General features: G+C 51.4%; 11 protein-coding genes across 11 annotated transcripts; 7 read left to right on the forward strand and 4 right to left on the reverse strand.

The window, feature by feature from the left end:
- Positions 1 to 104: 104 nt before the first annotated feature.
- LAESUDRAFT_755002 (uncharacterized protein) lies at positions 105 to 1227 on the forward strand (the record flags this gene model as incomplete). The annotated part of the gene is made up of 4 exons (XM_040911979.1): positions 105 to 308; positions 379 to 471; positions 532 to 663; positions 721 to 1227. The coding sequence occupies 4 exons, from the start codon at positions 105 to 107 to the stop codon at positions 1225 to 1227; spliced, it is 936 nt and encodes a 311-aa protein (XP_040769081.1).
- A 392-nt stretch (positions 1228 to 1619) lies between these two features.
- Positions 1620 to 2736, reverse strand: LAESUDRAFT_643122 (ras-domain-containing protein; the record flags this gene model as incomplete). Its single annotated transcript, XM_040903764.1, has 7 exons — positions 1620 to 1661; positions 1715 to 1814; positions 1873 to 2000; positions 2061 to 2320; positions 2390 to 2426; positions 2484 to 2521; positions 2682 to 2736. The coding sequence occupies 7 exons, from the start codon at positions 2734 to 2736 to the stop codon at positions 1620 to 1622; spliced, it is 660 nt and encodes a 219-aa protein (XP_040769082.1).
- Positions 2737 to 3516: 780 nt separating this feature from the next.
- On the forward strand, positions 3517 to 6729 carry LAESUDRAFT_720565 (MFS general substrate transporter). Its single transcript, XM_040907844.1, has 19 exons — positions 3517 to 3855; positions 3916 to 3989; positions 4044 to 4105; positions 4157 to 4197; positions 4254 to 4387; positions 4443 to 4490; positions 4546 to 4570; positions 4631 to 4659; positions 4711 to 4728; positions 4782 to 4951; positions 5005 to 5120; positions 5187 to 5311; positions 5371 to 5526; positions 5588 to 5645; positions 5707 to 5783; positions 5842 to 5893; positions 5950 to 6045; positions 6102 to 6201; positions 6264 to 6729. The coding sequence occupies exons 1-19, from the start codon at positions 3685 to 3687 to the stop codon at positions 6533 to 6535; spliced, it is 1824 nt and encodes a 607-aa protein (XP_040769083.1). The 5' UTR covers positions 3517 to 3684; the 3' UTR covers positions 6536 to 6729.
- A 1148-nt stretch (positions 6730 to 7877) lies between these two features.
- Positions 7878 to 9880, forward strand: LAESUDRAFT_740869 (uncharacterized protein). Its single transcript, XM_040911109.1, has 4 exons — positions 7878 to 8709; positions 8775 to 9099; positions 9194 to 9455; positions 9504 to 9880. Exons 1-4 carry the CDS (start codon positions 7945 to 7947, stop codon positions 9565 to 9567), a joined length of 1416 nt encoding a protein of 471 aa, XP_040769084.1. The 5' UTR covers positions 7878 to 7944; the 3' UTR covers positions 9568 to 9880.
- Positions 9881 to 9935: 55 nt separating this feature from the next.
- Positions 9936 to 12232, forward strand: LAESUDRAFT_265433 (CK1/CK1/CK1-G protein kinase). Its single transcript, XM_040901780.1, has 10 exons — positions 9936 to 10155; positions 10227 to 10267; positions 10330 to 10399; positions 10456 to 10604; positions 10667 to 10766; positions 10832 to 10966; positions 11021 to 11191; positions 11244 to 11390; positions 11440 to 11465; positions 11527 to 12232. The coding sequence occupies exons 1-10, from the start codon at positions 10050 to 10052 to the stop codon at positions 12052 to 12054; spliced, it is 1473 nt and encodes a 490-aa protein (XP_040769085.1). The 5' UTR covers positions 9936 to 10049; the 3' UTR covers positions 12055 to 12232.
- Positions 12233 to 12834: 602 nt separating this feature from the next.
- LAESUDRAFT_265085 (uncharacterized protein) lies at positions 12835 to 14029 on the reverse strand. The gene has a single exon (XM_040901779.1). The coding sequence runs from the start codon at positions 13765 to 13767 to the stop codon at positions 12973 to 12975; it is 795 nt and encodes a 264-aa protein (XP_040769086.1). The 5' UTR covers positions 13768 to 14029; the 3' UTR covers positions 12835 to 12972.
- Positions 14030 to 15670: 1641 nt separating this feature from the next.
- On the reverse strand, positions 15671 to 17409 carry LAESUDRAFT_642015 (uncharacterized protein; the record flags this gene model as incomplete). The annotated part of the gene is made up of 5 exons (XM_040903708.1): positions 15671 to 16253; positions 16309 to 16724; positions 16774 to 16907; positions 16965 to 17066; positions 17124 to 17409. 5 exons carry the CDS (start codon positions 17407 to 17409, stop codon positions 15671 to 15673), a joined length of 1521 nt encoding a protein of 506 aa, XP_040769087.1.
- A 652-nt stretch (positions 17410 to 18061) lies between these two features.
- LAESUDRAFT_734218 (uncharacterized protein) lies at positions 18062 to 19072 on the forward strand (the record flags this gene model as incomplete). The annotated part of the gene is made up of 6 exons (XM_040910491.1): positions 18062 to 18215; positions 18276 to 18340; positions 18396 to 18467; positions 18525 to 18640; positions 18684 to 18803; positions 18850 to 19072. 6 exons carry the CDS (start codon positions 18062 to 18064, stop codon positions 19070 to 19072), a joined length of 750 nt encoding a protein of 249 aa, XP_040769088.1.
- Positions 19009 to 19704, forward strand: LAESUDRAFT_809293 (uncharacterized protein; the record flags this gene model as incomplete). The annotated part of the gene is made up of 2 exons (XM_040914130.1): positions 19009 to 19056; positions 19130 to 19704. A coding segment is annotated over exon 2 (561 nt), but the record flags the coding sequence as incomplete, so codon positions are not given.
- Positions 19705 to 19951: 247 nt separating this feature from the next.
- Positions 19952 to 21415, forward strand: LAESUDRAFT_265741 (uncharacterized protein). Its single transcript, XM_040901781.1, has 8 exons — positions 19952 to 20304; positions 20355 to 20505; positions 20562 to 20615; positions 20664 to 20713; positions 20764 to 20815; positions 20872 to 21090; positions 21141 to 21230; positions 21283 to 21415. The coding sequence occupies exons 1-8, from the start codon at positions 20075 to 20077 to the stop codon at positions 21343 to 21345; spliced, it is 909 nt and encodes a 302-aa protein (XP_040769090.1). The 5' UTR covers positions 19952 to 20074; the 3' UTR covers positions 21346 to 21415.
- A 269-nt stretch (positions 21416 to 21684) lies between these two features.
- Positions 21685 to 23524, reverse strand: LAESUDRAFT_740874 (DUF726-domain-containing protein; the record flags this gene model as incomplete). The annotated part of the gene is made up of 4 exons (XM_040911110.1): positions 21685 to 22265; positions 22318 to 22477; positions 22537 to 23210; positions 23269 to 23524. The coding sequence occupies 4 exons, from the start codon at positions 23522 to 23524 to the stop codon at positions 21685 to 21687; spliced, it is 1671 nt and encodes a 556-aa protein (XP_040769091.1).
- Between the last annotated feature and the right edge of the window lie 280 nt (positions 23525 to 23804).

Consider the following 23804-nt stretch of genomic DNA (forward strand, 5'->3'; position numbering starts at 1 on the left):
CTCACGTGAACCATGAAGAAGACGTCCAGACCTCGGTCACCCTCCGCCGCGAAGCGTCCACTGTGGGAAGCACCGATCAGGTGCCCGATGTTGAAAAAACGAACATGGCCGTCTTACGTTCAACACGACCATCATCAACGTCTCCTCATACAGAGCTTATGGCAGGAGCTGCCGGTGCATTCTCTGCTGTCCCAGGAGCTATACCCAAGCCGCTCCTTCGGGCTGAGGTTGTGAGCGAGTCCTCCGTGGGGAAAGTCACCTTGCGCGAACAGATGGGCATCGACATAGATGAATTTAGGATATTCACGGTGAGAGTCTCGCGATGTGCCTTATGTAGCTATTGCTGATTAGATTTTACGTGCGATCGCATTGGTCCAGCAAATCGTGCGGGATTCCACAAGTCTTCATCTTGCTGCTCACAGGACTGTGAAGAAGCAAAATCCGCAGAGCCTGATCAAGCACTACAACGAGGTGATGTCGAACGTTGATCGAGCATGAGTTGCATAGCTGAAACCTCATCGATGTTCATAGATAAAGCGCAAGTGGGCGAAAGCTGACCTCTACGAGAATGTATGGCCGGCCCATGCATATACTCAATTATATCTTGCCGAACGAACCGCTCATTATCACCACCTTTACCGGACCTCGGGTAAGAAAAAAATGGTAAGCGCCACATTACATCTTCTTGCACATTGGCAGTCTGATACTCAAGTTGTTTAGCAGGGTTCTGCAGTGGCTGCTCACCCGATGGCACCTGTGCGAGAGCAAAACAGCAGAGGTTCACACTCTGCTGGTCCCAGGATTTTCATAGGCAAGCTGCCACCAAGGAAAGTTTCCACTTCCAGTAGGTCTACCACGGCGCGCAGGACAGTCAGCTCGGTGTATAGCCCACAACCACGCCCCATGTCATCGATTTCCCGCCCACCTGCTTCCATGGCGCCGTCTTCCACCAGTAAGGTTTCGTTGCAGTGCGGACCACCTGGATCCGCCAACAACGATGTCGAGGATGAGACACAAGAAGTTTATGTGTTCCTGCAGTCACTCGACCTGCCGTTGGGACACTTGCTTCCTTCTTTCGTCTCTTCCGGAGTCAAAAACATGATGCGGCTTCGCCTACTGACGAAGCACCGTGCATGGGAGGATTACGTCGAACGACACATAACAAAGGACCGCTTCGAGATTCTGATGTTGGAGAAAGGGTTCAAGGAGCTTGTTGCGGAGAACTAAGATGTGCGGCGTCACGGTCTTTTATTTACGTTTCCCCTTCTATGATTCTTGTGTAATCGATGTAGTTGTTGATTTGCTAGCTCTCGTGTAAACATGTCCCATGTATTATCGCTCAAAAATCCATCTATAAATCGCAGTCTCGTTGATTCGATTGTAATACAAAGCGTGCGACATGAGGCAATTAACATGTCAAGAAGTGTCATACCACAATGACCTTGGGAAGCATCCAAGGCAGGCTTCCGCTCTGACAAAGCAGATCATTATAATATGCAGGCCTTGAATAGCAATTGCGACTGAATGTGTACATGGAACAGAGTCGGATCACATAACTGTACGAAGACAAAGTAGACAATTGACAGCGGAAAACGAAAACGTGCGCGCGATCGAATGGATTACAAATCCTCGTCTTCCTCAGGCAGAGGAATCGCCTCAGCCTGTGAAACAGATTAGATATGGTGATGACACCTGCAACGTATGCGAGACTTACCTGCGCCAATTCCTTCTGGTACTGCTCCATGAGAGCAGCATCGACCTGCACCTCAGCGGGCGCCAGAGCAGGCGCCGCGACGAACTCCAGTGAAGGGTTACTGAAGAGAGATCGATTAGTCAGACAAAAAAAGCGACGGGATCAAACGCAATACTTACCCAACAAGCTTGCGAGCGAGCCACAGGAACGGCTTCTCGAAGTTGTAGTTGGACTTTGCAGAGATCTCGAAGTACTGAATGTTCTTCTTTCGGTGAAAAGTGACCTGGCCAGTCTTCACTTTTCGCTCCTGTGATGCGTTATGAGCACCAAACGGACGTAGGTGACCTTTAACAACGAGGAAACGAACCTTCACGTCAACCTTGTTGCCGCAGAGCACAATTGGGATGTTCTCGCAGACACGCTCGAGATCACGGTGCCAGTTGGGGACATTCTTGTACGTGATACGCGACGTGACGTCGAACATGATGATACCGCACTGGCCCTGAATATAGTAGCCGTCCCGAAGGCCACCAAACCGCTCCTGCCCTGCCGTGTCCCAGACATTGAAGCAGATCGTGCCGAAGTTGGTGGAGAATGATAGAGGGTGTACTTCGACACCGAGAGTGGCTATGCAGTGGCGTGTCAGCGACGCGTGGTCCAACGACTCTCAAAACGGATCCGGCACTCTATACGTACCAATGTACTTCTTCTCGAATTCACCAGTCAAGTGGCGCTGCAGCAGTCGGGTGTATCAGCGAACGATCAGCCAAGTTCGACAGGCTACACATACCTTGACAAAGGTGGTTTTGCCAGTACCTCCGTCGCCGACTGCATCAGCGCCAGTTCATACCACACACAAGACGCGAGCATAAGCAACAAAGTTCGCGAAAGACGCGACAGCAATCCAAGTTTGAGGGCATCGATGAAGACAGTGCGTGAAGATATAAATCAGAATCAACGCGCGACAGCAAGAGAATGTGGACCATACCGAGGACGAGCTTAAAGGTAGGGATTGTGTTCTGAGCTTGTGACTGATCAGCCATGATGTGATTTTGTAAGAGCGGTGGTGAAAGACGAGAGATGAAGAAGATGAGTGGTGGTCCTGTGGTGAAAACACGAACCTGGAAATCTTGCAAGCAAAGAATTAGATAAGGCAGCTTATGTAAGTCGAGGTCATCGGTGGCTGTATTTGTATTTGGTAGCCGCGCCACCGCCGTCTCGACTTTGGATTCTACCTCTTCCTACGCACCGCGTGCCCCCTAGCTGCAATGCAATTGCCTCGCAGCAACGTATTTCGACTACTTTGCGGAAACAACGTCGTCACCTAAACTACCAGCAGTCTCGAAGTATCTTCGTCGTGATGCTCACCGACGACCGCGACCAGTGCGAAGGAACCCTCAAATTGGCAAGCCATACTCCCAGCGTGATGTATGAGACCTTTTGAGATGTAACATTTGAGCGTGGCAGTTATGAGTTGAGCGTCGTTAGGATGACTCACAGGTGTGGTCTATTCATTCTGCCTCGTGGGCGCCTGTCGTGGACTGTTATCTCGCATGGCCAATCTTTAACCCGGACATCATGCCGTGCTGGCCGCAATATGTAAGCTATGGAGAGTCGCACGCAATGCGGTATTTTGATGCGCACACATGGCGGATGGTTGGACCATCGCCAGAAAAGAGCTCATTTCTGCGCGCAGCAGACGGCATTTATAGAGCCATACGATTTGCAGAATGGCCGGAGGATTACGACGCCGTGTCAACGCTCGGCACGGCACAGCTGATCATTCACTGTTCTAGTTTCGGCATCTCGGCGGCGCGGGGTAGGCAAACATCTGGTGGGACCTTGCTTACAAGTATCCCTGTCCTATATGAAGACTCACCTCCCGCTCCGCGTTTTCCGTTCGCGTCCCTCGGTGCCCATCCTAGGCCAGCCTACTGCCCTTGTTGCGGATCGGGATAGCAGCACATTTACGCCCATTTACGAATTTATCCATGTCGGAAAAGCAACCTCAGGACGCCGCCGCGCCTTCCCCGCAAAATGACGAAAAGGCGAAAGAACACAAGTCATGGCGAGCTAATGAGCAACAAGTGCTGCCAGAGAACCGTTTGGGAATCGTGTTCTTCGGTCTCATGGCGTCAGTCTTTCTATCCGCTCTGGATCAAGTATGTTGTGCTCTTCGACTTTTCGCAAAGGAGCATTCCTTTAATCCTTGGTGACAACAGACCATCGTCTCTACCGCGTTGCCCACCATAGTGGAGAAGATTGGTGGTGGCAAGGACTACGGCTGGGTTGGAAGGTGTGTCGTCGACGGCATAGCTTGCCACTAGCCAAATATCAATCAAAGTCACAGTGCCTACCTGCTCGCTGCCGCAGCGCTGTCTACTGTTTACGGGAAGCTTTCGGACATTTTCGGTATGTCGAGCAACTGTATGATCAGTTTGCTGTGCTCATACGTTTCGTCAGGACGAAAGCCGGTGCTCTTCGGTTCCATATTGATATTCCTAGTGCGGCTCAAGCCCTACACCCACAATGCCACCATATTAAAACACATATTTTGCAGATCGGCTCGGCGCTGTGCGGCGCCGCACAGAACATGACATGGCTCGTCATCTGCCGTGCTGTGCAGGGAATAGGAGGCGGTGGCATCATGCAGCTAGTGCAGATCACCATATCTGACATTGTATCCCTGCAAGAGTGAGTAATCAATACGTGACCTGACGGCATCGACTGATGTTTCAATGACAATTAGCCGTGGCAAATATGCAGGCTTGATTGGGGCTACGTGGGGGATTGCTAGGTAAGCAGCCGGATGAGCCCATTTCAACAAGTTATTCTAAAGTATCGATATACAGTGTCATTGGTCCTTTACTTGGAGGAGTGAGTTATGAACGCTCCTCGATGACCCGCACTGTCGCATATTGAGTGCCAATCCCATAGGTCTTTGCAGAGCATGTCTCATGGAGATGGTATGCCACCCGATTTCAATATCGAATTCCGCTAATTGTGTTTTTTTCCAGGTGCTTCTTCATTAACCTGTAGGCTCCCCCGCTGAAGCCATTAGGCTAGACATTCACAGCTTTCTTCGTAGTCCGACAGGAGGCCTCGCGTTCGCGATCCTCTATGTTTTCCTCAACCTCAATCCACATCAGGGCAAGCCTTTTCGCCAGCACGTCCGGGAGTTCGATTTCTCAGGCCTGCTGCTCATCATCGGAGGCGTGGTCTGCATCCTCATTGGGTTCAACTACAGCGAGACAGCATGTCGGTCTCTCGTCTTAGAGCACTGGTGGATGTTTGCTGACGATGGCCATTAGGGCGATCCGCTGCGACTATTGCGCCGCTTGTTGTGGGCTGCTGCTTGCTGCTAGGTGCCGTGGCTAACGAGATCTTCACCCAACGTTCGCCTATCGTACCACCGCGTCTGTTCAGAGTGCGTCCTGATCACATTCGATGCATGTGCGATGTGTTACTGATCCAACGACTATACTTCGTGTAGGTCCGGACAACTGGTTTCATCCTCGTTTCCGTTCTCCTTCATGCGATTGCGTTCTTCTCCGGTACATTTTATCTCCCTGTCTACTACCAGGTGCTCGGAGCCTCGGCTACGATGTCGGGTGTCAGGTAAGTTTAGCGTCGCTACCGAGTGTGCATCACATTCGTCTCTGATCTTGCAAATAAAGGATGCTTCCATACTCTCTGGGGTCGGCTTTTATGTCCATGCTGTCTGGCCAGATCGTGGCACGCACCGGCCGTTGGAGGCCAGTGATGTGGGTGGGCTGGTGTGTGTTCACCGTAGGGTATGGTCTGATGATTATGCTGAGTGAGTCGTCATCGACGTGAGTTGTCTTTTCTCATATAGGTGGTGCTATGAGTTGAGCCGCGTTCCGTTCATGACAGCGCTGAGAAGGAGATCTTCCCTCTCATTGGAGCGGTCGGCTTGGGCTGTCTGTTCCAGGTGTGTGCGAGAGTTCATGTCAGAGATATACGTGCATAGTACTAACGATGTCTTCGTACAGACGCCTCTAATTGGTCTACAAGCTGCGATGCCTATCAAGGACATGGCTACCAGTACCGCAACGTTCGGTTTCCTCAGGTGTGTGCTCCGTTCACCTTCTGCCGCTAACAGACTTTCTGACCTGGATCACTTACAGGCTGCTCGGCGGCTCCATTGGAGTGACCATCGGAGATGCTATCCTCTCTTCGGTAGGTTAGGTATGGTATATATGCACAAACCTATCGACTAAGCAGACCGCCGCTAGGTTCTCCAACGAAAAGTCAAGGACATACCGGGATTGACCATCAGCACAACTGCAGCGTCGTTGAATCAATTTGTTCCGCAGATCAAGAACATGAGTGTCAGTGAAGTGTACTCCTTTGCCTCCGCCTCGACTTACAAGCTGATGCCCAACAGAACACAACTCAGAAGATAGCGCTAATGAAGGCATATTGCGAGGCTATCAGTACAATCTGGATCGTCGACACCCCAATCATTGGGTGTGGATTCATCTTTGGTGCGTTGATTTACATCTCCTTCTTCATAGATTTAAGGTTCTGACTGAGCCGCATCCAACAGTGTTGTTCCTGAGATCATACACACTGAAGCGCAATGTTGTCCGGGGAGGCCAGCCAGCAAATGCGGATGTCGAGGCTGGTCAGGCAGAGCAGACCGCGACAGAAGACCCATCTGACCTGCCGCTCGATCCATCTGCTGGAGATCATCAGGCTCACGATGCTATCGGTGAGAGACGACGGTTTTCCGTTTCCAAAGACGATGCGCGGACGATCGAGGCCGTGGATGATGTGCAGAAGCTGCAGTCACGGTCGACAACGATCGACGAGCCTTGACCGGAGTTTCTGATGACGGAGCAGGCTCGTAGTGTAAGGTTCGGGAATGATTACGATTTTGGCTTTACGACGTGGATGATTCATAGATTTACTATATCACGTTGGACACGCTAGACAACACATTGCATTGATTATAACATGAGCTGTTTGCTTTTGCTGCACATGTGTTCAGCCACAGAATCGCCTATCGAGCGCATTCGATCAGAAAGTACCGATTCCTACAGCGAGAAAGGTGTGAAAAATAATGGTTTTTCTTTTACTTTCCCCTGCTGCAGCATCCTACCATTTTCTGAGCCAATTATGGCTGTTTCATGCAAGTTCTTGTCCAGGAAAGGCACAGAACATGCTTTTCTAAACCTTTCCCCAAAAACATTCCCCTTGATGGGAAAGGCTGGGCTATTCAATTAAATTCTAACACCTTTTCTGCAACAAGAATCTTTGCTGTGACGACAAGAGCCCCATCTGTCAATATTGGTCGTTAATCACCCGAAGGTATGATCCGAGCATTGCCGGCACACGGCATCTACTAGACGCCTTGAGATGGCAGATGTATCCTTGCGCCGGAGACAGATACATGCTCTGCGAACAGTGCGAAGATTTTCTGATTGTGATTTGATACTTGAGCCTTGGAGGAATGCGATAATTGGACAAAGTACGTATCGTCATTACAGAACTTGACAAGGCGGTGATATATACATTGCGAAGCTGTCACGGGTGTTCCTGAGCTGTGGCTGGAGGGCGAGCAGATGAGATTTAATATGTCGATGTGCATGTCAGTTCAAATGTGGCGGCCGGAGCCTGTCTGGGAGGCTACCGTACTGGCCTGTTCGCTTCCGCAGCTGATGGAAAAAAGGGCGTCAAGAGAATAGCGCAAGGATACATACAGATGCATCGAGGTCCATCGATCATCTCAATTGCAAGCACAATGTGACCCGACTCATCTGACCCACCGCGAGAGGTTCCTCGGGCAGGCGTCGCTTCGCGATGGAGATGAAGGTCATGCATCGATGCAGCCTTAAATCTAGAGGCTGGCAGCATCCTAGAATAACCCTCGGAAGGTGTAACTGACGGTCCTGCGTACTACGAGACGCCTAGGAGGCGGAGGAGCTCGCGAGCCGCCTGAGTGCAGCGCTCGGAATCGCCGTCGACAGGCTGAAGCGAGAAATTGCTGCTCTCGACGTTGATAGATTGCATGGCCACCGCAGGGCGAGATCGTCAGACAGATGAACAGAACGAGCTGAAAGGCGGGGGCTGGGGAGGATCTAGCTCAGCGTCGACTTATTGCCGCACGTGCCATTGCCAGAAGCTCGCCACCGCTCAAGCTCCCACACGTCCTCCTACCCACGCTCAACTGCCTCCTCCTCCGCTCTGCTCTCCTTGTCGCCCAGCTATCCTTACTCGTTGCCACAATGCCATCCGAACAGCCTGCGCCCACTATCCATGACCAAACTCCACCCGAGCAGCCCCAGGGGCAGGTCAAGCTCTGCACCGCGTGCCATTGTCCGCTCTCCGCAGACTCAGTCAACACCTCATTTGTACTTCACAGCGACACTGACCCGAACGAGGCTGGCATCGTTTGCGGGCCATGCAGCACCCGGCTTGTGTCCCCACGCTCAGAGCCGCCCACCGTCAGGGTAGAGTTCTTCGAGATGGAGCGCGAGCTTCTCCGCCGCGCGGCTTCCTTGCAAGGAGGACACAATGAGGCTGCTGCGTTTCGACAGGATTCAGCTAATCATGCCTCACATATGACTGGCGCACCGTTCTACGATCCGCTTACGGATATGGACATCTCAGCGTCCAGCTCATTGTCGTCCGTCTCGTCCGACCGCAACGCCTCATGTGCACTATCCGGTACTCTGTCGGTAGCAATGCCAGCATCTTCATCACTTTCCTCCGTTCGCCCTCTACTGAACCCGATTGATATCAAGTCTGCTGTCCCACATTCAACAGTGCGACCGGTTTATGGGTCACAGCTTTCGGCAAGTCCGCTTGCTTCAGCATCTAGCATCAAGTCACGGTACAAGGCATCCCATACATCTTCGCCGGATCCGTTGGTGGATATCAGCCGATTGCGAGTACGGTCACAAGGTCATCACTGTCTGTATCCCGGTGCAACCTTCCAAGGCACTCAGAAGAGTGGCCGGAACAGCTATGATGTCAATGTTACCATTGTGGTCAGTACTATATCATCGACACCTAGACTTCCATACGACCCGATGTTGAGCTTTGTCTAATCTAGGATGTCGATTTTGCGTCATCTCACCTCTGTGGCTATCTTCGCATCCGTGGATTAACGGACGATTGGCCGGAACTTACCACATACTTCGATGCCGAGATTATCGGAAGTCGGTACGGCTTCTTAACTCGGAATTGGGGAGCGAGCGAGCAGGAGGATATGGTGCATTGGGCCCGCTTTCCCGCTTTCCGGCATGTCAGGCACGAGTTGAAGAAACCTCACTTGACGATGAAGGACGGGAATCGTGGCGCCGTGTTCATGAGGTGGAAAGAGAAATTCCTGGTCCCTGATCACCGTGTGCAGGATATAAACGGTGCCAGTTTCGCAGGTACGTTTAATCACCGGCGCGATCCATAAGGAAGCGCTCAGTTCATATCTTCTGGTGAACTGAAGACATGACTGATGTATGTGTGGTTGTCCAGGATTTTATTATGTCTGCGTTGACTTCAATCCTCAACAATCTGGGTCCTCTGTCATTCACAGCCCGCAGTCGTCCACCTCACCTGAAGCGTCTTCGCATTTTTCTTCCTCCCAGCCGACCGCGAAGCCTGAACTCAACAGCCGCGCACGACGGGCATCCATAAATTCCGGTGCGCGGCGATCAGGGCGTTCACAATCTCGAGGCTTTCCTCCAGCGCCCGTGGCTACCATGAGTGGATTCTACTTCCATCAGAACTCAGAGCCGTAAGTCGAATTCGCACACCGCTTGTACTGTACTTATCAGCTGATCAGATACCAACAACTGTCGTTGATTCATGTGCCGGAGCACACAACGTCCTGTTTCGAGTTCAGATGAGGCATTCGATGACGATCGTGACATGAGATACCCGCTTTGAAAAGCTGTCCTGGGTTCTCAGTGAGTGAGACAGCGCATATTAGCATTGGTACTATTCTCGTGATCTGGCATCCCGCTCTCGAAATATCTAATGCGCGTTGTGAGTTCTTGTACGTACTTGAGTTACCCCCCCACCCTCACCCCCTCTTCACGGACCGCACATCACGCATTGCTGGCTACCTATCTCATATGTCCCCGCCTCTCTACGCATCGTGTCACGACCAGTCCTGTACGATTATTGTCATGTCCATATCAGTACTTATAATTGTTGTGGAAAACAAACTCGTGCATCCTGCGTGCAGCGTCCCCAAGCAGCAGCGTCACGAAAGCGGCCAGCTCGGCTATAGCCGATTGATAATAGGAAACAGTTACAGCACAGTCTCGATACCGGGCCTCTGGCCTTCCTCCCTCCCTCCTCCATTAGAGCCTTCCTTGACCCGACAATGTCCTTGCACGCCAGCTCGTCCGCGTCGACCGCGAACATCGTCGGTGTGCACTATCGTGTTGGCAAAAAGATCGGCGAAGGCTCGTTCGGGGTCATCTTCGAAGGTGCTGTCAAGGCTCCGTGCTGTTCTCGTCCTGGCTGTAGCTCATACGACGTCCATTCCTCTCTCATCTAGGAACCAACTTGCTCAACTCTCAGACTGTGGCCATCAAATTTGTAACGCGCTGTCTTCGTGCACACGGCATTACATACTGAAGCCCATGGCGACCGTCTACTAGGAACCCAGGAAAGCAGAGGCGCCGCAACTTCGAGATGAGTGTCGGTCATACCGGATATTGGCAGGATGTCGTGCGTATGGTTCCGTCTTCTTGCTGTGCTCCCCCTAAAGACAGGTTTGGACACAGCGGGGATACCCCAAATATACCACTTCGGGCAAGAAGGCTTGCATAATATCCTTGTAATCGACCTCCTGGGGCCCAGTCTGGAGGACTTGTTCGATATGTGTGGCAGGAAGTTCTCAATAAAGACGGTTTGCATGGCAGCACGTCAGATGGTTGGTGCATTTGCTCTCTGATGGCGTTGTAACCGTCTCAGCGTCCCCTTGTTATCCTCCAGATCACTCGGGTCCAAACAATACACGAGAAGAATCTGATATACCGCGATATTAAGCCCGACAACTTCCTCATTGGCCGTCCCGGCACCAAGGCAGCCAATGGTCAGGACCATCGCTTCCCCCATATTTCTCGTACGCGAAGCACTTAACGACCCTCTGATCGCCAGTGATTCATGTCGTTGATTTCGGTATGGCCAAGCAATACCGCGATCCGAAGACTAAGCAGCACATACCGTATCGGGAACGGAAGAGCCTGAGCGGCACGGCTCGTTACATGAGCATCAACACTCATTTAGGCCGAGGTCGGCTACCTTCATACGTCTCTAATGTGATACGCTAACACGGGTGATCCTCAGAACAGTCTCGGAGAGATGATCTGGAGTCGCTTGGTCATGTTTTCATGTACTTTCTGCGAGGAAGCCTCCCATGGCAAGGTCTCAAGGCCGCGACAAACAAGCAGAAATATGAGAAAATCGGCGAGAAGAAGCAGACAACACCTATCAAAGAATTGTGTGAAGGGTTCCCAGGTATGGATGCTCCTCGTTTCCTGAACATTCGCATCGTTCATCGACAATTCAGAGGAGTTTGGCATCTATCTCAACTACGTTCGAAAACTCGGTTTCGAGGAAACGCCCGATTATGATTTCCTGCGCGAGCTTTTCGCGAAGGTCATGAAAAACAATAACGACGTCGACGATGGTGTATATGATTGGAATCTGCTCAACGGTGAGCCGGTCTTTTGATATTTGATGAACGTGGGCTCATGTGCGATCAGGAGGCAAGGGCTGGGAAGCATCTCTTGTGAGCATTCTACAACATGCGACATGGTCGTGAATCTAAACCTTTGTCTTCTTAGGGCCAGAACCAGATTCTTTCCCAAATCCAGAACACGGGACCAGTTCCGCAGGATCGTCGCAAGGAGGCGGAGCGCCAAGCACGCGATGATCCAAGACGAGCATCCCAAGTTGGTGGCGCTGGCATTGCGCCCCCATCGCCTGCTCTTGTACGACAAGGATCCAAGCAGATGCCTGGAATCCAATCACCTGGAGGTGGTAACACTCCTATGTCCTCAGCCGCGGCACAGATGGATGTCCCGATTGGTGCAATGCAGCTGCGGATGAGCCAACAAGCCAGTGCACAACATCCTTATGCAAAAGCTGGCCGTGAATCTTATGCTCGTGATCAAACTCTGGAGGAATATTCTGCGACGCAGCAGCCATACGGACGGGCGTCTCCGATGGTCGCATCGGCAGCCGCGCCTGCAATCAGTGACGTCCGTGCACAGGGAGGCGAGATTGGCGCATCAAATGGTGGTGGTTACCAAACTCAAACGGAGGCCGAGCCGCCGAAGAGCACGCTTTGGAAGATCCTGACATGTCGATGTGGTTGACCCTCAGACTCAGTCTCTCCTGTCCGTTCGTTTTGCATTATATGATTCCTCACTCTCGTTACGCGCTGTTCTCGTCCAACTTATACCTCCTTGCATTCATCATTGCTATCACATGTTCGGATCGCTTCTCCTTTGCTTCACTTACAGATACTACGCTCCATAATGTTTTCCTTAATCATTTGCATGGCTCGATTGGCTTACATCAGGGTATCGTTGGTATAACACAGAGGTCACATACATCATGAAATTTGTCCATCTCGCCCATCTCGATCAGTCAGGTCTGGTCACCACAACTCGTTTGCTCTCCGCCCGCTCAAGTCGCTTCGTTCATATCGCCACATGGCGTCGCCCCTCGCATGCCATACGAAGACGCAGGCGCATGTACAGGGCATTCTGTAGCAACATTAGCCATGAATTGCTATGTTGAGGAAGAGCGAGATCATACCAGTACCCTGTTGGTAGAGGTCCTGGCTATACTCCTCTGGCTCTGCTCCATTGCTTGCATGAGCAATCTGACGAGGCGGTGTCCTCGCATGGTCAGAATAATAGTCCGCTGCGTTTGTGACTTCACGTCTGGCCGAAACATCGTGCGGCCATTGTTCTTGAGGCGGCTGCGCGTTCGCATATGCTCTCTGTGGTGAGTGCTGGTTGACTACGGCTCCCATGTCATGGTACCGACTACCTGTACGATGACCATTCTGAGTCTGACTGCGGTTATTTAGCTGAGGACCATTGTATGGATGATTGTTTGATTGTTTATAGTTTCGTAAGGCTCTTTGTGGCTTGCGCATTCGATCGCCTTGCTGACGTGAATCTGTCGTAGGCCGATTCTCGTTCAACCAGTACCCTCGTGGGACTTGAAACTGCTCCCTTATCTGCCCAGTTCGACCGGGGAAGCTTTGTGCGTACGTACACTGGTTATTTTCGTGAAGGTCCGGCTGGTTTCCCTTGAGACAGCGCGTGAACATTGGTGCTATGAAGGAGCGGAGAATTAACCTGTCCAGACCGTGAAGGCTGTGCTGTATAGGCATAAGACGGGATATTGCGCGTATGGATATGCTGATTGCTTCTGTCGCAATCCTGTTGCACTCCCTTGCAACATGTCATGAGCGAAGTTGCGACAGGAAAAAAAACCAGAGATCTGACCTGTTTGGACCACAAAGACTGTTCTACACTCGCACGCGGTGCAGTATCCCTCTCTGTCGGCGGGAAAGGGATCCCATGAGCAGTTAGGGTCCGGTCCGCGCGCGTATGCTCTGTAGACTCGTTCTGCACGACTCGACGGAGTATAGGTACTATTAGCTCATTGAAGGACTCTTGCAAGGCACTCCTGATCGTTGCAAGGGAATCAGACGCGATGTTCGATCCGTCAAGAGGCGCCATTTTCAGTGTACCGTGCGATGAATTTGCTTCTCTCGCGAAGTTCGAGCGCGAGGAGGTATCTACTGGCAATCGCGCGGCGAATTGACTTTTTAGAAGAGATATGTTCTGTTCCAGCTTTTCGAGCTGGTGCCATCGATTGATCGTCTCCTCAAGTTCCTGGATTCGTTTTCTATGTGACTCGGGTTCCGACTGGCTTTTGCGGGATTCCAACTCCGACGCTGCAGCTTCTTGGTATTGTTTTTCCTGTCTTTCTAAGCGGCTTGTTGTCGAGTCCAATTGCTCCTTTATCGAACTCAACTGTTCAGCGCTGAGCTTCATCTGTTCCTGCATGGAGCCGAATCGCTCATTGATGGATTGCAGCTGCTCGTTCTGGCGTTTCAGTCTCTCGTTGGTGGATTTCGATTGCTCATCGTAGCGGCCCAGTCGATCCACCGTGGATTTCGATCGCTCATCATAGCGCTTCAATTGCCCATCGTAGACCTCCAGTGATTCCTTGTAGGATGTCAACTGCGCCTCGAGGACTGTCACCCGCTTTTCAAGCCTCTCCTTCGCCTGAATATCTTCTTCAGAGCATGCCGCCACCGTCTATGGATGGTCACCTTAGTCAATTTTAGCCTGAATACAAAAATCGGACACACCACGGGAGATCTGCTGCTATATTTCGTAACACTCCGCTGGACGCCGGTTTTGAAACTTTGTGATTGCACTTCATTGTCAGGGATGCCTGGTGGCCTCCCAGCTGGACGTCTGAGCAATATCGAGTTTTTCACCGAGCAATCAGGCGTAACAGGTGTAGTGGGTGCCATCAAAGGCATTTCATGTCGTTGCATGACGTGATGAGATGGTGATGCCATCCGACGTCCCTGTGCTGACAGGTTCAGGGAAGAACCGAAAGGGCGCGACGAGGGCATCTGTCTCAAGCTGCCTGATGCTTCTGGCTGACGATTGGCTTCACGCGATGCAGGCGACGCGATGCTCGAACCAATTTGCACACGAGAAGAAATACGTTGATTGACTCGCGGTGCTCTTTCGTGAACAGATGATGATGTAGGCTTCAGGTTAGATACTTGACGGGGAGGGTTTACTTTGGCCTGCGGAGTCCGACGCTTGTCAACAGTGCAATCTTATCTAGGTGAACATGAAGCAATGACTCACAACGTGAGCGTTGCTTCCCGTTTCGGAGATTCCGACCTTTCTATCGGCACCCTTTGTTGTCCGCTTCGTCGGCCGTGGATCAAGTTCAGGCGGGAGAACACGTTTAAGGCGCAAATACTCTGACGGCAACGTCGGTATCAGCACGTAGAATTTTGGTCTTTCCTTTCGTGCTTCTATTCTGGAGTGCGTGGAATGGATAGTGGTATCAGGAGGAAGCGCCGGCGCCACCTCGTCCGCAACCAAACGTGTGGGGCTCGAGGTGCACTTCGCGTCCTGTGATGTCTGCATTTCTACATCAACATCGGATTCTACCTCTGTAAGAGGTAACCCGCGGGCATCGCCAGAAGAAACCCGAAGGGCCTGCTCGTCCATTGCTATCGACGGGTCACATTGCCCAGTCACAAAGTCAGTGATGTGCGCCTCACTCTCTGTATCGGAGCCGGGGAGTTGTACCTGCGCGAGATCAAACTTAGAAGGCAGTGGACAAGCAGGCAGATTCAAAACCTACTTCGTGATCTGGGCCGTCGTACCAACCTCGTTTGACAAGTTTTTCTGCAATCGGCTTGCATTGTCGATAACACTGCGCCATAAGTACGAGCACGTCCCTTTGAGACGAGGATTTAGCTGCCTTCTCAGCCTCTTTCACAAGCGACCGAGTCCGCTCAAATGCGGCAGCATTGTCTTTGTGCTGCTGGTGCCAAAGCTGCTCGTTATGATCTCCGCTCATGTCAATGAGAGAGAACGCCTCAGCAGAATGTACTCCTTGTTGTAGGAGGTGCTCAAAGCAAATCGTATCGCGGCAAGGACCGTAATGTACGGCGGAAAGGTAGGGAACCTCGTGGGAATTCATCGTTCCACAGTCTCGAACGAATTGACATGTTCGAGTCTCGTTTAGCTGAAGTGCAGTTCAGTATGGCAAGCACCGCAGAAAACGAGACATAACACTTCACCTTATCGCGGAAATTCTCCCGAAGCTCGCGCAAAGCACATGCAGCCTCAAAAACCCGGATATGGTCGCCGTCGGTCAGAGAACTACGCCAGCACTTCAATCCCAATTGAATGCAGTAAAGTGGGCAGCTTACCTCTCGGTAAGCTCTGCAACAATTGTCGCTATAGAGCGAGATTCCCCTTCTATGAGCTGTTTCAATGCATTCGCAGCGTTATTACGGTCCTGCAGGAGTTCTACAAACGGTCGGCATTGCACTGGTGTCATCACACCACATCGACAAGAACGGCCTTCGACGTAGCAGGGTGCACATATCAAGAGGCCATCTCCATATCGGTCGGGTTTCTCTGCGCCCTGCGAAAGGCAGCTCTGGCATTCAAAGAAGCTCTGAAATATGTCGGCTCCGCAGAAGTCGCAGGCGACGTTGCGCGATTGCTCAATCTTCTGGCCCTTATCATTCTGCGGAAGGGAGGGAGGTCGCGCCCGCAAACCCGGGCGATTCTCGCCGAGCACGTTGATCTGCCGTCCACGCTTTGATACGAATTCTTCGCAAAGGAGCTCATCGAATAAGTCCAAAAGACATTTGAGGGATTTCATCCGGCTTGAGATTGAGGTAGCAATCGAAGTAGATGGCGATGGCTGCGGCTCAGCGGTGTAGTGCAAGAGGGAGTGATACAGAACAGCCTTGACGCGATATTGTTCCGGCCGACAGACCCTAGAATTAGAATCTCCTCAGCCCTACATCGGACCAACTGGCCAAGTATGCGCACCGGCGATATATGGGCAGCTCATAGTGCAGAGCAGTACGCAAGCCTTTGAAAGTCATTCTTGACCACGACATCTTCATGGTCAAGCCTCCATGATTGACGACTTGGTGACAACTCCTAGGAGGAACTAGCACCAGGTCGCCAAGCCTCTGTTCAGTTACATACACATTGAATGGTGCATTTGCGAATTCTTCTACAGTCGTCACATGGGTTTCCCAATCGAGCTCCTCCCCGAATTCCTTCTGGAAGTACTGGGCAACGTCGGGCGCAACGTTCGATGCAGTCATGAACCAGAAGGAAGAGCCACCTTTCTCGACGTAGCACATGATGTTATGGCCAGAAGAGCCACATAAGTCTTTGTGACAAGGAGTCAAAGTGTCACCGATGCCATAGTAGCACATCAAGGATTCAACGGCTTCCTGTAGAGCTCTGTTGAGCAGGCTGGAGAGCCGTGTTATCGGAACTTACCTCTTGTGGCAAGTATTGTAGAAGGTCATCGGTACCCTGAGGGAGCAGATCATCGGGCAAAACTTTGGATGTTTGCAGCCATGACCTCCATTCTTCTGGGCACTCGGCATCCTTTGCGTAGAGGCGTTCGGACTCTAGCGGGGTAGACTCAGCCTTGACATGCACGTCTGACGCTAGGGCAATGATCATACCCTCTGATCGGGTGAAGGGGTCCATTGCTCGAGAAGTGGTAATGAATTCCCGAAGCGACATGTACTTGTCATTCCGATCGTGGCAATTCCTCACGGATACTCCTGGGTACGGTCATCATGAGCCGATAGACCTTTATGTTCTCAGAAGCTACAACATACGGTTGTTTCCATATTTCTCCAGCAACCAGTCTGCATCAAAGATTTGTTTTGCCCATTGTGCATGTTTATGCCAATCTTGGATCACGAGAGGAACTCCTTCCCGTTCATGCTCATCAATGGCCTTCCGAACCATTTCAGGGTGCTCCATCGAGACTCTACGAATATTGACGAAGTTTTTGCCCTTTTGAAGCAATCTCTCGAGTTTCCAGCCTTTGGCGGTTATCGATGAGTTCACTATGAGAGCGGACTCAGGGTCAAGTTCAATGCGATGAGATGCCGAATCCATGCTGCTACTTGTACTGGTGGATGAATATCGCGTATCCGTAGAAGATGGAGCACGCGACATTGGTGTAGAATGTGGCTGGGTATCACGTTGATCAGCAAGTCTCGATGTTGCTCTTAAGTTTGGCGTATCAGAGGAGCGCGTTTGATTATGCCAGCCTGCCAGATCTTTGCGCCGGGGATCCTCCATGAGTTGGCGTCGCATAGCCTCCATTGTCTTCCGTTCACGTTGTGCGCGTGGGTTCATGTCTTTGACTGGCTAGTGTGGATAACTTGAGTGTCTCAAGCGAGCATTCTTTGCTGGTCCTCGTACTCACCTACAGGTGGAGAATGTACCGAAATTCAGTGCAGCAATTCGACGAGGCGGTCTTGCCGTGGATGCAGAAGGCAAAGGATCGATAACTTAGGGTCGAATATATATATTGCTTGCCCGTAGGCGGTGCCCGGGCAGTGTCACTGTGGCCCTCACCGCGGCGCGAGACATGTTGTGACAGACGCGCTATGTCACGCGAGGTGTCACGTCTTATGCTCGCAGGTCGCGTCTACCTAATAGCCTCGAGGTATCCACGACAATCGACGTGCATCAACTGTTGTCGACTGTAAACACTGTTGACGACTTCACTGTCTCTTCTGCGTCCAACGCTACGCCCATAGCGATGTCCCATGCATCAACGTCAACCCGGGAATTCGACTTCTGGGAATTTGTCAACTGCTCCCGATGTCATTTGCCCTTTGCTGCGGAGGCTGGGGCCCCTTCTGTCCCATTCTGGCTTACAGAATGCGGACATGTAATATGCAATAACCATCTCAGTAAGCAGTGTTGAATGTAACACCCTCATGCTATTAACTGGTCGACTTGGCTTCTCATAGATGCTGATCAGAGCTGTGCTCAATGTGAAGAGCGGGGCATTCAGTTGATGCCTTTGCAACAGGATGTATGTTGCCGCGGATTATGAAATGCCGTCCTCAACTCTGCTTCATTTTGACCAGATGGAGTTGCCCATGTCGGACTGGTTCAGATCAGCACCTTCTGCACTGGATAGCATCGCTTTTTCCACCAGAGTAAGCCTCTTTACTATAAAACATTCAAAATGCTCGTGATTAATGATATATCAACAGTTCCAGATGGATACGCTCGCTTCGCTTGTGCGACATTATAAGAAGAAGTATAGCCACCAACGATTGATTTTAGAGCGTCTCAAGGGAGAATACAAAAATCTGAAGAGGTACCACCCGTATATGCTCATTGCTGTTCTTACTTCATCGTGCGATATTTAGAACAGTTGAGGACCTACAGGCAGAGAATGAGCAAATACGACGTTATGCTGAATATGGGCAAGGAACATCTTCAGATATCAGAAACGACAACGGGAAGCGACGGATGCTCGACAGCCACTAGTGAGCTCTACCACAGCTAATACAGTCTTCGGGATACTTATCGCAGCAGCCATCCAGATGGAGCTCGAAATAGCTCGAGTCCAAGATCCATCGTGACTCCTGTTGGACCTGATCGACTCACTCTTCCGCCCGATCACCAGCAGCCTACCTTTACATCGCGTCGTGCGTCCCATAGCGATGACCCGTCGCAAGCATTCCAGGATCAGAGCGGCAGGCAGCAAAGAGACCGACCAGGGTCTAGGCGTTTTGCCCAGTACGCTCCTTGTTGATGCTTGATGACCCGCAAATCAGGACCGTTGTATGTCTTGACTCATCTATTCAATTAGACAATACGCATACATGCCTCCGCAAACTCCCCAAACCCGAGAAGGCCCTATCGCAACACTCTCACATGCGCAGATGGCTCCCACACGGCAAGCGCAGGCACGCCAGGTTCAAGATTATCCAAACCCATCCATGATGCCACCTCTTGCCACCCGTCGCGAAGTACAAGTTCAGATGATAAACCAAGACTTCGGCACGTTGAAGGGAACTGCTCAGCGGGACCATCAACGACAACAGATGCCCCCACCGCCTGTGCCTCAATCACAAAAGAATGGGCTGCAACAACGCGATTCCTTCCACCTTCTTGGTTCTGGCTCGTCTCAACCGAAGACAACAAACGCCAGCTCCCTCCGCCGCTTCGTCCCCCCCACCCCTGCCCGGACTGGAGATACCTCTACATCCAGCCGAAGATTACTGCAGAAGCCCGCTCAGCAACACGGATTTCAGCCTCAGCGTTTCTTACCTCCGGCTCAAACTGGCGGCTTGCAAGGCTTGTCTGGTGTCTCGACTGCCGATGTCCATGTCAACCAAACACCAGTCTCTGTATCAAAAGTGTCATCTCGTGCGCCCTCCGTGGGTATGCCTGGAGGTCAGCGCATGCCATTTGTTCCTGGATCTTAGATCCGTGCCGGTTGTTGTTCCCTATAGCTTTTGTAGCTGCACTTTCTGTCGTGTCGAATGTTCTCACTTGCCTGAGTAAGATCTCAGAGTTCACTGGCCGCTGTTGTTGAAATCCGCCGATCGCTCGTGAGTTTAAAGTCCGCCTCGGAGTGTGGCGGCGGGCGCTTCCCCCGCGCTGAGGCAGTGGCTGCTGCGCCCGCAAGTGCAACGCAACGCGCTGTTCACAGGAGTGCTCCGCAGCTTACAGCTTACCGGGCGCAGGTCGCCACATTGCTTCCTTCTTCCAAGTCCTCCTCTCGTCCTTCACCGCTGCTAGCTTGGTTGTCATGGCGTATCGTACGAGTAATCAGCAATATCCACCTGCTCAATATGACTACAATCCCTACGACCAATCCCATAATGGCTACAACAATGGAGGATACGGTAATGATGGTCACAATATGGGGGAATACAACAATGCAGGATACCCTGATGACCCGTCTGGAGGTGCTAAGGAGAGGGACAAGGGCGTATTTGAGGCTGATGATGCCATTCCGGTCAGGCCCACAGGCCCGAAGTGCGTATTGAAGTATTTTTGAGTGTGCATTTCACAGCTGTTACTCTCAGGACGTCAGGAAACATGAGGAAGTGGAGAAACGACTACAACAGCGATCTCTGGGGCAGAGGTGGATTCTGGCCTTCCTTTGGCAGATTTCTCTGCTGCACGGTCATGATCGCCGTCTTCATAATCCTGAGCATTCTGTTGTCCTTGGCTTTGGTGGGTCAACGCGCAGTCGGTTTTATCACTGAGCTTATATTGTACCATCGTACCAGTGGATCGAGCCTCCCAGTGTCTCCATAGGCGATCCTACTGTCAACACCAGTGGGGTATGTCCATTTACTAGCAGAGGTCGTATGATACTAATACTGGCACAGATCACAATTGCGAGCGATGCATTGATTGTGCCGTTGGACATTAATATCAGGTAGACTATTTTGTTATTCTCCATGTCGCTATGCCTGACGATTGTCGCAGCGTGAACAATCCGAACTACTTCGCCGTCGACCTCACAAATCTCCAACTCGATGTATGTTCTATGAACTACTTGTCTTCGTGCACTTCTCTAATCCGCTGTCCATGCAGCTGTACTATCCTCTCGATGGCAATAAAACTGCCGTCGGGAGCGGTGAAGAGAAGAACGTCAAGTTCAATGCACATGCAAACACGAATTTTACCTTCGACCTTAATTTGCAATACAACATCACAAGTGGGGATTCCGAGGATGTCCTTGTGAGTCTCGCACAAAAGTGTGGACTCCTCGGGTCTTCCACGTCGGATATCACCGTCGACTACACTGTGCATGTGCGTGCCATATCGTGTTCACGTTAGGTTCATGCTCATATCCTTCTCAGCTCGGGGTCAAAGTTTTGTATATCCCGGTCAATCCGACAATTAGCAGTAGTTTCAGTTTCGCCTGCCCGCTCAGTAGTACTGAAATCGAGGTTTGTCTGCGCAATCATCTCGCAGGGTGTTTGATGCTCATCTCAGTCTCAGGAGTTGCTCAAAGACGCCGGAATAGATCTCGGCGATTTAGGTTCGTTGCGTAAGAGACGATAGGAGCGGAATCAGATGCAGAAGAGGAGCATCAAAACGTACAGGTCTTAATGACGCTTACAACGCCCCTCCCATGTACGCATTGGACTTCACGTCAGATCTGCACCATCTGCTACTATATATGATTGCCGCCGGCCACGAACTTATGGACTATTTGATGCCTTTGGACTATAATTCATTCTTACTCTACTCTTTCTTTCTATACGCTCGATCTCACATGTATTCTTGTTGTATATTGGATCAGTGAAAGTTTTCCCAACCCCATCCATCTGCCATGAGATTATGCTCGCCCTAATGCCTATAGAAAGTAGGGACAAATTGAACTGATCAGGATCCAATCAACTACGCAGCGGGCTCTTCCCTTAGGATTTCCTGTACATTCAGGTCACACAGATCCATGTCTGCCTCCGCCTTCTTGTCCCTCTCATCTATTTGCTTCTGAACTTCTCGCCCCACAATTCCTGGCGCACTGCAGGACTGCAAGCACTGCCCAACCATGCTTCTCCATTTGAGGTGGCCGTCAACGCTTGCACAACTCACGTTCTCTACGCCCTTGACGCTAACTGGAACTAGACCAGCCACTCCCCAGCTCATATTTGATACCCTCGAGAGGACGGCAAGGATATAGTCGTTGGAACTGTAGCCGTTAACGAGTCGGCCCGCAACAACTCGCCGCACAGCCGTCCACGACACTTCATCGGAAGATACTGGAGCACCGAACAGGTAGACATCTTGTATGAGATGGCAGGTCTGGGAAGGCGGGAGAGTAGCCAAGAATTGTAGTGCCTCAAATATGACCATCGAGCCGAGAGAATAGCCAACGAGGGTCACAGCGCGGTTGCCCAACACGCGTTCGGCTAGAAGCTTTCCCAGCACCTTCCCTGCTTTGGTTGCGAGAGACTTAGCAGTCATCCATGGATTGTCTGCTCACGCTAAGTTACTAAGCTGCGCTTAAACTATCTGCAAAGAACACACCGATAATGCGAGTGACTTGCAACCAGGCGGTTGGCGAGAGCGCGGCGAACAGCGCGGCAAAGACGGTCCGCTTTACGATTTCCGCTTTTACGTAGTACATGGCTTGCGCCTTGATGAGATCATTGAATGCATTTGAAAGGTTCTCCAGAGCATCTACTTCCTGACACGATGAAAGAAAATGAACGTCGTCTTTCAGTTTGGATCGAGTGGCTTGCGCACCCACTGTAGTGCAAACGTGTCGTCACCATCAAAGACGGTCCAAGGAGCTACGACATCCTCCGGAGAATCTAGCCATCCGCTTACACACAATCTAACAGCTAGGGTGCTGCAAGGTTGACGGACGGGCACAACGGCCAAATCGTTGACTTCCCTCAGATACCGTCCCACCGTTTCCGCAGTCTTCTTCGATCCATATGCACCGAATAGCGCACCGCAGACGGCAGATGAGCTGGCCAATCCGCTTGCAAGCAAACCAGCCGCTGTGCCTCCCACTCCAAGCCAGCCGAGTACTGTCGAAACGGCAGCACCGACTAAAGGCGCCGCGAGTCCGCCCGATACTCCTATAAGAACACCGCCAGCTACTGCTCCGAGTCCAATCCCGATATTGCGTAATGTCTTCGACTGTTCGGAGGCTTCTTTCTTGGCACTCTTCATCTTCTTTTCAGCTTCCTGCACAGCGTGCTTTGGGTCTTTGAGGACGGCTGCAATCGCTGCTTCATCTAGCGGAGCGAAGGAAGATAGGAAGCAGCGTGTACGAGCAGAATATGTCTTGCGCGATATTATATCGAGAAACAGTGCCGTCGTGAGCACCTGTGCAACCTCGGGACCCACAAGCATGGGGGGGAGACCAACGAGAGAGGTATCACATAACGGACCCAGAATTGGAGGGGCGCCTAATGGAATCTATGACATGGGGGCCATGCAAGCAATGGACTTTGAAACCGCACTGACCTTCGCCTGGCTCACTGCAAGCCATCCATATGTGTTTCAATAAGTCCTGTCCCCATTGGGTCACTTGGATGACGAACAATCGTCTGATGTCCTCCTTCTCGTCGTCAGGGAGTGTCGAAAGGCTGTACTCTGCTACAGCGTATAGTTCCGATGTATTGCGGTATGCCGCCAAATGACGGAAGACTTTTTCGAAGACTGCCCGGCGCTGAGCTTCGCTAAGATGACTCGGTGGTGCAATCCTCGTCAAGTCACTCATCTGCAAATAAATAAGTGGGAAGGAGAGACAACAAGGATGTACAGAGTAGACTGGTGTTCAGTGGAGTTCGTGCGACGTCGGGATCTACGTCACATGCGATTGACTTCTCAGCGTTGAGTTCATCACGGATCGTGAAGCACGTTGTTTAGCACACTGCAGAAGGTTGATGCACTTGTCCAGGATGACGAACAAGCAGCAACTGGACCAGCCAAACAAGAAAGCGTCGACTCACACGCAAGAACAGGCACATGTAGGGGCCACCGGCACATCCATCGGTGAG

This window comes from Laetiporus sulphureus, assembly GCF_001632365.1.
Source record: "Laetiporus sulphureus 93-53 unplaced genomic scaffold LAESUscaffold_3, whole genome shotgun sequence".
Taxonomy (NCBI): Eukaryota; Fungi; Basidiomycota; class Agaricomycetes; order Polyporales; family Laetiporaceae; genus Laetiporus; species Laetiporus sulphureus.